This window comes from Helianthus annuus, unplaced genomic scaffold (assembly GCF_002127325.2).
Source record: "Helianthus annuus cultivar XRQ/B unplaced genomic scaffold, HanXRQr2.0-SUNRISE HanXRQChr00c001, whole genome shotgun sequence".
Lineage (NCBI taxonomy): Eukaryota > Viridiplantae > Streptophyta > Magnoliopsida > Asterales > Asteraceae > Helianthus > Helianthus annuus.
The window spans coordinates 306,764-318,677 of NW_023395517.1; the positions used below are offsets into that span (position 1 = coordinate 306,764).

The 11,914-nt window shown below is 33.7% G+C and overlaps 1 protein-coding gene across 1 annotated transcript; it reads left to right on the forward strand.

The window, feature by feature from the left end:
* Positions 1-4,435: 4,435 nt before the first annotated feature.
* On the forward strand, positions 4,436-6,122 carry LOC118489670 (probable receptor-like protein kinase At2g23200). The gene is made up of 2 exons (XM_035987193.1): positions 4,436-4,555; positions 5,075-6,122. Exon 2 carries the CDS (start codon positions 5,079-5,081, stop codon positions 6,072-6,074), a length of 996 nt encoding a protein of 331 aa, XP_035843086.1. The 5' UTR covers positions 4,436-4,555; positions 5,075-5,078; the 3' UTR covers positions 6,075-6,122.
* Positions 6,123-11,914: the final 5,792 nt, after the last annotated feature.

The window sequence follows — 11,914 nt, forward strand, 5'->3', positions numbered from 1 at the left end:
AAGCTTTTACTGAATGAGATGGACAAATTTTCATGAAAAAACGAAGAAAAAAAAAGACTTTTACCCCTTAATGAAGATGGGCGTTATGTAGGAAAATAAGGATCTAGATAAGGTATTCAAGACAGGTTCAAAACGCCAAAAAGGTTAAAGTAGAAGAGGCTGATGACAGTGAAGATTTGGAAAAGAAATTAGATTATAATTTTTTTTTTCAATTTCTATTGTTTGTTATCTAATTCTCTGATTTTATTATCTAAATCTCTACTAAAAAAATTTAATATAAAACCCCAAAAACACCAAAACGAACGACTGATAGTGTGAAAACTGAGAGAACGGATGCTAGCAAAGCACGATGTTGCTATAAAACGCCAAAAATGTCAAACAAGGTATTAGTGAAAAATCAACACTAATTCACCGATGAAACTGAACGAAACAGAAATTGCCAAAAAGTAAAATGAAGAGATGGTAACATTATTGCCAAACATTTAGTATATTAAAAGCCACTACATGGAAAACTAAATTTATTTATCTTTTCAAAACGCCATAATTGTCTGTCAAATTATAGACCTGTATCCTACTTGATATAATAAACATCAAGAAAATTACTAATGTTTTTTAAATCATAGACATGCATACGGATTTAAAAAAACAATAAAAACGCCAAAACATACTTAAAACGCCAAAATTTTTTCCATGATCCTGATCTACAAACAATAAAACGCGGCGTATTTATTAAACACCAAAAAATGGAAACTGGATGTGAGACGCGTTAAAAAAAGAAACATGAAAGGACAAAAAAGCCCCTCCGCCCTCTCTAAGCGGCGTGACACGTGTTGGGCCAGGAAGCGTTCTCACCGTTCTCACACTTTTGAGCTTTTACTCCTGATCCCGTTTATATATATATATATATGTGTGTGTGTGTGTGTGTGTGTGGGTGGGTGGGGTTCTAGAGTGAACACTAGTGTATTTGCGAACTGAGTGATCAAATCCTGGCCATTAATCTACACACGTTTATGACCAGGATCTTATCATCAAATCGTAAAATACATTAGTGTATTTCAACATCAAATCCTGGCCATTGATCTACACACGTGTATGGCCAGGATTAGTTCACTCAGTTCGCAAGCTACACTAGTGTTCACTCTTGAACCTAATCATATATATATATATGTATATATATATAGGGTAAGGTTTCATGCGAGAACCACCCTTATTGCGAGAACCAATGTGTACACGAAATAAAATCTAAAAAAAATCAAAAAAGCACTCAATTTTTTTTTTATTTTTTTTAAATATTTTTCTTCAAAAAAACGCTATATTTCGTTACCATAAAAAAACGTTTTTTTTTTTCGAGTAATAGTTATCCATGCACATGTGCATATGTACATGTGCATATGTATCATTACTTCGACAAATTCCGTAATACGTTATCAGGAATAAACAATTGCACTTTAATTTACAATAACATTCGTAATACACTACTTTTTACATTACCAATATTCAAAATGCACATGTGCATCATTAGGTATAACCATGATATAACGTGTTTTGATACAAAAAGTTTGTGATTTTGAATGGAGAAGTAGGCTCATATACATGTTTTTTGGGTAGTTATATCTAGTGGTTGATGGTTTGGTTATAGTTGTCAATTTATGATGTAATATGTTGAATGGATGGTATAAATGGTGTTTACAAACATGTAATAAAGTGAAAATATTGGTAATGGTATTGTATTATGGATGGTAGTAGGTAATGGTAGTATTATTGTGGATGGTATGATAGATGAAAGAGAAAGTGTATTCAAAGTAGTGTACCAAAACATCTTATTCATATTGATACATATAGATGCACATGTGCATTTCTAATATTGGTAATGTAAAAAGTATTGTATTACACATGGTAGTGTAAATGAAAGTGCAATTGTCTAACAGTTGTAATGGATTACGGAATTTCTCAAAGAAATGACAAAGATGCACATGTGAATGTTTGTGCATTATGGATAGAATGATAGATGAAAGAGAAATTACTGTACCAAAACACCTTATTTCATGTTGATACATATAGATGCACATGTGCATTTCTAATATTGTTAACGTAAAAAATAGTGTATTACACGTGGTAGTGTAAATGAAAGTGCAATTGTCTAATACTTGTAATGAATTACGGAATTTGTCAAAGAAATGATACAAATGCACATGTGCATGGATAACTGTGACTCGGAATTTTTTTTTTTGAATTTTTTTTTATTGTAAAGGAAATATAGCGAATTTTACAAAAAAAAAATAGTAAAAAAATAAAAAAAAAAAATTTTGGGTGTTTTTTAGATTTTTTTAGGTATTATTGTTTGTGTTCACACTCGTTCTCACGGTTCTCGCAATAAAGGGTGGTTTCTAACGGATCTTTGTCCTATATATATATATATATATATATATATATATATATATATATATATATAAACACAGACCTAACCCAAAAGCCGAATAACCGACACCTGAGTATCCAATTTGTAATTCGGTTACGAATATGGTTACATCAGTTGAAAGGAAAATAACCAACCCGAAACCCAAAAGAAATAATCGATTAACACCTCTAGTGTAGCAAGGCCCATGCATGATGACAGAAGAAATATACAACTCTAGTTAATGATATTATTTTTTAGATATGAATGCCATTTTAGTCCTCGTGGTTTTGACCATTTTGCCAGTTTAGTCCAAAGGTTTCATTTTTCGCCTCTGGGTTCAAAAAGATTTCACTGTTGCCATTTTAGTTCACTGGTCATCCATTATTTTGTTAACGAGAAGGGCGATTCGGTCATTTTATATGGCCGAATTGTTTTTCTAGTTAACAGAATCACATATAAAATGACTGAATTGCCCTTCTGATTAACAGAAAAAATGGACGAAGTTAACCCAGTGGACTAAAATAGCAACAGTGAAACCTTTTTGAACCCACAAGAGAAAAATGAAACCTTTGGACACAACTGACAAAATAGTCCAAACCACAGGATCTAAAATGACATTTAACTCTATTTTTTAAGTAATCAGTAGGTGTGTATTATTATTTTATAGCCATGCGACATGATGTGAGTTTGTTAAAGGAAATAGTATCCAGATTGCAGATTATTTATGATTATTTTATAAAGTTAGGGATGGCAATGAGTTGGGTTTGGGACGGGTTTAGGTAATCATTAACTCAAACCCAGTTAGATAAGTTATCTCAAACCCGTCAGGTTTCTAGCGGGTAAATACCCATTGGGTATCAGGTATACCCACGGGTTTCGGGTAAACCCGTTAATTTAAAAAAAAATTACTTGTTGAGTATACCTGACCCAAAACCCATCGGGTAACTACGAATCCGTTACATTTATTATCACTATAAAAATGTATGAAATAATTACAATGTATATACGAAATAAAATACTTGTATGTATAAAAAATGATTGTATCATATGTATACATATTTAAGAATATAAAAGAAATTATGTCAGGTATACAATCGGGTAAATATGTACACTTTATCAGGTAATCGGGTCGGGTAAATAGATATATCACTAAATCCCAAACCCGACCCAAACCCGCGAAAAAAATAAAAACCAATCCCAAGCCCGTCCCAAACCCGACTACTCGACCGCCGCCAGCCCCTTGGCTCTCCCAGATGCGCGGAAACCCGACCTCCACCCATCCCGAAGGCACGACAATGAAATAATCGGTAAAACCTTGCCTCTTATCCAAGACGAACCGGCGCCACCCATTTTCGCCATTCGCCTGTATGCCGCAAAATATAATAGAGAGAGTAGGAGTCGAATCTGGATCACAAGGAACACCAAATCTTTTCCCAAACGCTACACCACTAAGTCATTAGCAACAATCTTGCAATTAATTTGATTTCATTGGATCTGCATGGTTTTTTCTTCAAATCTTACGTGGCTCTTTTAATTCTCAATCAATGTGATCTTTTTATATTAGTTGTTTAGAGTGGACTTCAATTATAAAATGTAATAGTCAACTTAAGTGTAGTTAAAGTATCATTTTCTCAGCTGGAAACAAGGTAATTGCACCTTCGCACGTTACCATTTATAAATATCCTAGCTAGCTCAGCTTCATTAAATATTACTTAAGTATATATGATAATAGTTGTTCAGACTAGACTTGCATTATAAAATTAGCAAGTCAGCTTATCATTATCTTTGACCAGCTCAAAACATGATGATTGCACGTTACCATTTTATACTTAGACGTTCAAAAAACAAAATAATATTTAAAAAATCGATCATCTTATATATTTTATACAGCGACTATGAAATTAAGAAATAAGAAAAAAAGGCAGGACGGTACTCTACCCATCCCCTTGAACACTGTTCTATTTACACTCGTTTCCACTCCCTTTCCCCTTGATTCCCTCTCACTCACATTCCTTCAACATCTCCAAATTCCTCTCACGCCACTGCCATTCGATCACTTGCTATCTGGATCTCTTCCACCGCCGCTCGCTGTTGTCCAGATCTCATCTACCGCTAGCCGCTGCTTCTGTTCAGAGCCTTTTTCATACCCATTACCAGGTTCGATCCGGCCTCTCTGTTTGGCACTACAAAAATTTCTAAGGTAGTTTTGCTTTTGATACTTTTGGTTTTCTGGCGCCAGAGGCTGTGGACCTACTTAGTCGAGTTCAAAGGGTCATGCATAGTAATGTTATGACCCCGAGATCTATGGACGTAGTTTTTAAAAGGCTTAGTTTTGCTATTCAAAAAGGGGTAGCGGCGCAGCTTGTAGCCCGTTTACCAACTATCTCGATGTAAATTATTTATGCTTTCACGTGAAAATTAAGAAAAAGAATAAAATAATTTGAAACATGTATAATAAAAAAAAAATAAATAAATAAATCAATGAAGAAACCAGAACCCGGCATTACTAACCCGGTTACAATACTTTTGAAATCTAAAAGAAAATTTTTTATAATGGTTTTCTTATAAAACAAATTGCTTCAAAATATTTCATATATAATGTGCTTGCCCGTATGTGTTACATTGTCATTCATTTGTAATCCATTGATTTTTCACTCTTTATTACTTTATAAACAGAAACATGACAACAACAATCACCAAGTTTGCTCACTTACAAATTCCACTTGAAGACGTACTAAACGCCACCAATAACTTTCATGATGATAACATCATTGGTCGTGGTGGATTTGGACCAGCATACAAAGGACAACTCCAGCGGTCCGGGAAGTTGATCAAGATTGCTGCAAGGAGGTTAGATCGTACGCATGGTGAAGGACACGTTGAGTTCTGGACAGAAATTTCAGCGCTTTCAGATCTCAAGCATACAAATCTGGTCTCTATCATTGGATTTTGCAATGAGAAAGATGAGAAGATCATCATAACCACATATGCAGCCAACGGAAGTCTCCAGGAGCATCTAAACAACCCCAACCTCACATGGACACAAAGATTGAGGATAAGTGTTGGTGTGGCTCGTGCGTTGAGTTACCTCCATTATGATGAGAGACGTGGTTATGGTGTTATACACCGTAACGTTAACAGCTCCACAATTTTATTAGACGAGAATTGGGAAGCTAAGTTATCCGGTTTTGAAATATCCATCAAACAAGCAGTTAACCGAATGGACCAGATCACCCTTTCTGAACCTATTGGCACAATAGGGTATATGGATCCAGAAATTGGAAAGACCAAAGGTGTGACCTGCAAGTCGGATATCTATGCATTCGGTGTTGTTTTGTTCGAAATATTGTGTGGGAGGAGAGCATATATTAAGAACGATGCTAATAGGTTACTAGCTACATTGGTCATGCATCATTATGAAATGGAAACATTGCCCGATATAATCCAACCCGATCTAAAGAATCAAATTTCCAAATATCAAATATCCGTAAGATCACTTAGAATATACTCAGAAACGGCATATTCTTGCCTAAAGGAAGAGCGATCACATCGCCCACATATGCTCAATATTGTTAGCGAACTTGAGAAAGCCTTGGAGAATGCATTGAAGTTTCAACCACGACCTGAAAATTTTGTAAGACTTTTTTGGCTTTTTTGTTTTTCATTATGCCTTTAAGTTCATTTCCCTTTGTTCTTAATTTGTTTACTTCAAAGATTATCACTTTAAGAGGGAAAAAACCGATATTGCCATATAATATTTGTTATTTGTTAATTTTTATCAAAGTAATATTGTTAATTATAATTTAAAATTCATTGTTAGTTACAACTAAAATAAAATTAATTAAAAGAATTGCTATGTAACAGTTGTTTATTAAATAAAGAGTTAATTACTGTTTTCATCCCTATGGTTTGTCAAAAATCACTATTTCAGTCCATTCGTTTAAAAATTACGATTCAGTCCCTGTGGTTTCACTATCGTAACCATTTCAGTCCCTGTGGTTTCACTTTCGTAACCATTTCAATTCATTTAATCTATTAGTAAGGGACTGAAATGGTTACGAAGTGGACTGAAATGGTTACGAAAGTGAAACCGCGGGGACTGAAATCGCAATTTTTAAACTAATAGACTGAAATAGTGATTTTTGACAAACCACAGGGACGAAAACAGTAATTAACTCTTAAAGAAAAGTTGTTTTTATATTGTATTTATAAAATTACCTGCAATCGTGGGCATGAGTGGCCTTTACCCTATAGGTGCACCTGTGGTTAGTGCAGTGGTGGACCCAAGATTTTTTTCAATGGGGTTCACTTTTTTTGGTGTTCAAATTTTTGACAAACAAAAGTTAAAATTTTCAGGTCGTCGTCGTTTGGTCGGGTCGGGATGAGGAACATGATAAAATACAATACCATAACAAAATTAAATAATCATTACTCATTAGAAAACACACAATAAACATACGATGTCTTTCGAAACGAAAAAAAGCATTACAAACTTTTAGAGTTGTTCCGGACGAGTTTTCATCTTCTGAAAACGATCCATTACATCGTCGACTGAGACAAGAAGGTCTCTTTCGATATAACAAATGCAACAATCGTTCATATAATCATCACAAATGCGGCATCCGATATAACAAATGCATCTTTTTGACCACTTTCTTTGAACACGTAGCAAACCAAGCAAAATACGGCATCTGATTTTACACTATATTCTAACCAACATCCAAATTCCTTAAACCAGTCGGGACTAAATTGTATTAATCTACCACCAATATCTCGTTTTGGAAACATGACCTTGCGGTTGACATGGACCTTTATTCAAATACGCCCATCTAATTTCATCTCTTTGGTTAAAGTCATAAGACAAAATTGGTTTTCGTTCGGCGGGATCCCATGGAAGATCTTCCAAATCAATTCTCATACGAGTATTACTTGAAGAAGATGAGACATGAAACTTTCTTTTCAATGATTCTTCCATAATTTGGCCTGTAATTCAAGTTTTAAGATGATAAGTAATTACATAAATAACAAAATTCAAGTAGTTACAGAAGTAAAAAAAAAAAAAAAAAAAATTCATAGCAAACCCTAAACCTTAAATTCAAGTTACAGAAGAAAAAAAAATTCTGTAGATATATACAAAGATTCATAGCCAAACAGTCCTTAAACAACTAGATATATACCAAAATGCAAGTTACAGAAGTAAAAAAAAATTATTACTAGTGGAGACGGATAGGGCGGCAGAGGGCGGAGGAAGGGGGAGCCGGCGGTGGGAGGCCAGAGGAGGAGGGAGGCCGAAGGCGGAGGAAGGTGGAGGGTTTCTTGATTCTTTTGAAAGGCTATTAAAATACCCAACTTTAAAATAATATTTAAAAAAACACAAAAAATGACCAAACAAACAAGTATCGAATCTGGGACCTTTTGTGTGTAAACAAAGGGTTTTACCAATGCACCAGACTCACTCTCATTGTTATGGGGTCCAACTAAATTATTTTATGGGGTCCATAGAAAAATTTTATATACCGCTTCTACTACTTTTTAGAAAAAAGATTGGGGTCCGGGGTTTCCGTTGCATTTAACGTGGGTCCGCCCCTAGGTGAGTGGTGGTATGGCTGTGTTGGACGTTCAAAATAATATTGTTAATTATACTTTAAATTTCATTGTTCTTAATTACAACTAAATGAAAATTTTAATTAAAATTATTTCAAAATGATCATATATCAGTTGTGTATTAAGCTAGTTAAAGTCCCGCCCGCGTTGCGGGGCGATGACCGAATAGTTATCAATCAATTAAAAAAACACTAGTATAATTTTGCTAGGAAAAAAAACTAAAACGATGATAAGACAATAATTTTGGTCTCAGGGCAAAACTGTAATTTTTCAGGACTAATAAGCGAGTGTTAGACAGCTCCTTTATACGAAAAAAAAATAAATCGAGTCAACCAATTAAAACAAAAAACTTTCATAGTTTTGCTAGAAAAATTAAAACGATGGGAAAACGTAGAGGGGAAATCATAATTTTGTTTCAAGGATAAAATCTTAAATTCAATGGACCAATGGGGTTGAGGGCAAAATCGTAACTTGGTTGTGTAAGTAAAAAAACTAATGTCAAAACTGTAAATTTAAACGGGGCAAAATTGAAATTTTTAGCTGGGATGAAAAGCGAAAATTTATTTTTAAATGAGGGTAAAAACATAATTTTGAACAGATGAAAAAATCGTTATTATAAGGAAAAAAACCTAATGGCAAAAATGGGGCAAAATCGTAATGTTGAACTGAGGGAAAAATTGAAAATTTTTATCTGGGAGCAAAAACATAAATTTATTTTTAAGTGAGGGTAAAAGCATTATTTTGAACCGATGGTAAAATCGTAATTTTAAAACGAGATAAAATCGTAAATTTATTGGGCCAATAGGAGAGTGTCATGCATGACTATAAATATAAACGAGCAAAATCGTCATTTGGCAAAAAAAAAAAAAAAAAGTTGTGGGTGGCATGTGGCCGCCCAACTCAACCAATCCAATGAAAGTACTATTACCCGCCATGTGTTTTGTATACGTTGAATAATGTTTTAATACGAGTTGACGCTATCCCGCACATTGCAGCGGGTTATTAATTATGAAAGTCTTTGGGTTCACGTATGAGATGTAGATATACTTTTTGCAAACCATTCTTTTTAATATTGTTTTATCCCTACCCTAAATCATGGCACTATATCTATCTACTATAATAAAAGAAACCAATAAGTGACACGTGTCATTCATTGAAGACGTCTACATTTGTAATTTCCTGCATTTTCATACTTATCTGATATCAATTAATTAAATAATAAATAATCAATTAATATTAAATCTTATCTTACTTTGAATGTCGGATAGAATCATTCTATTTTTTCTGCTAATATATTATCTTCAAATTTAAGTTATAAATTAAAGATATTTTTTAAATAATAACACAAAACAATAATCTTAAATTTAAAAAAAACAATAATACGCTCATATAAAAAATTTAAAGTACAAACAAAATTTACAAAATAACTTATTAGACATTAGATCAAACATTCAGAAAAAACACTAATTAGGAAGAGAAGCTAATAATATAATTTTGTTTTTGATTTTTCAAATCGGGGTTCTAATCAATTCGAATTAAACTTAACCAAATTTGTGATTTGATTCGAATTAAAACGAACCAAATTTTTGATTTTTTAAACCAATCCAATAGCATATTATTAATATTTACTATACAAAATCACATTTATTTAACCCGTGTAATACATGGTGTTTTTTAAAGATATAACCTTTTTTTTTATTATTTAGTATATATTCACCCCGCATCCGGTATACAAGGTTACAAAATTACATTTATTTAACCCGTGTAATACACAGTGTTTTTAAAGATATAATTTTTTTTATCATTTAGCATATATAATAAGATTTATTCAACCCGTACAATACACGGATTTTTATTATTTGGTATATAAAATTATATTTATTCAGTACAATACATGGAGGTTCTTAGAGATATAATTTTTTTATTATTTAATATATAAAACTACATTTGTTCAACTCGTGTAATAAACGAGATTTTTTAAAGAATAACTGCTTTAATTTAGTATATAAAGTTACATTTATTCAACCCGTATAATACACGGGGTTATAACCTAGTTATTTATAAGAAAGCCCTTAAAAAGAATTGGTCAAAACCAAATTATATATAAAATAGCCACACAAACAAAACACAAATTACCAATCTTGCAAACGGTATTTGATTGAATCTTTTGGATTAAATCATTTTGCTGATGAAAAATTGAAAGAATACTTGAGTTATAAAATTATCAAATAACCTTAAACGTATATAATGATACATGATGGAATTAGGCTTTATTGGTTTTTTTCTTTATAACATGAGATTTTTTATAAACGATCATCATCATACTCAATAAATGTCACCTTTTGACCACAGTGTGGGCGTGATTTTATGGCGTTTATGCCATATCACGTCGCACACACCACCCCGGGAACAACGTTGTACATGGCGTTTATGTTTGGGCCTGGGGTTTTCCATCGGCGTGGGGGCATTTGGGTTGTGAGTGGAGGCTCTTGATTGTTGGGTGAAATTTGAGTGTGTTTTAATTAGTTGATGTATATATATATTTTTTTCAATAAAAACGGTTGATGTCTATATATATATTTTTTTTTTTATAAAAACGCCACTAACCACACCACTACCACACCGTCTATTTAGCATCATGCCACATTCTGACGCGTGGTCCACATATCGCATGTTGCCTCATCTTCAAACCTCTTCACACCGTGTGGTGTTACCCGTCAAGTAATGATGATCACTCTATGTCTAAACAAAATAGAGTTAACGGTTTACATGTCTGAACAAAATAAAGTTAATGGTTTATCTACTCAAAATAATTGCCTTTCAAAATAAAATCTACTCAAAATAATTAAAATCAAAATTTAAAGTCAATGTCCTTTTATGCACGCTATTAACAGTGTAATTCATAACAAACATGGACAAATATTATACCCTGTGCGTAATAATAAAACTTGTGAATTCCTAACTTATATTATATTCAAACTTCCATGCAAATCACGATTTTGCGCTGAAAAAAAAAAAAAAAATACTTCACATACTTCTGTGGGTAAGTTAATGAAGAATATATCAATGTAGTAGTTGAGTGGTTGAGAAAAAGTTTGGTGTTTCTTGTGACCCAGGTTCGACCCCACTCTCCTCACTATTTTCTTCGACACCCAGGTGAAGGGCGAATACGGGTGACGCCGGTTCGTTTGAATGGGAGGCGAGGTTTTACCGATTATTCCACTGCCGTGCCTTCGGGCGGGTGGAGGTCGGATTTCCGCGCATCTGGGAGAGCCAAGAGGCTGGCGGCGGTCGAGTAGTCGACCTTGACCACAGCACCCGGTCTCACGATGATTGACACGTCATTCCTTACCGTTAAAAAAAGTTAATGAGAATATAATTCAATACTTCTGTTTGAAAATTTCAATACAACAAACATTTTCAACCGACCTTTTTTTAAAAAATTCCCATGATCATAAACACACATGACCTAAGAAATCAAAGTAACTCGCACCAACCCAAGAAATCCCTTATTCCTTATTCTCTCTTAAAACCGACACACAAAACACACACTAGTTTCCTCTGCAAAGGGGCAATCAAAGACATACATGTTGTTTGTATCTGTACATACACACGTCATAAACGCCAATTGAAATTCATTGTTTTCGTTGATGCATACACATGCGAATTGTATTCATGAGTCAATCGCTAGGCCCACGTTATGATAAACAGGTTGATGCCGGGATTCAAAAAGTTTTAAATTAAATCCGGTCACCGGCGCCAGCGTTGGCGATTACTTTCGCACCCATGTGTCACCAGAAACTTGTCAGATCACGATACCGCGATGATTCCAATGTAGTGTTCCTTGAAATCGACCCTTCTGGAAGCAAATTCAAGGAACAAATGAAAATTATGGAAAAAAGGGTAAATTAC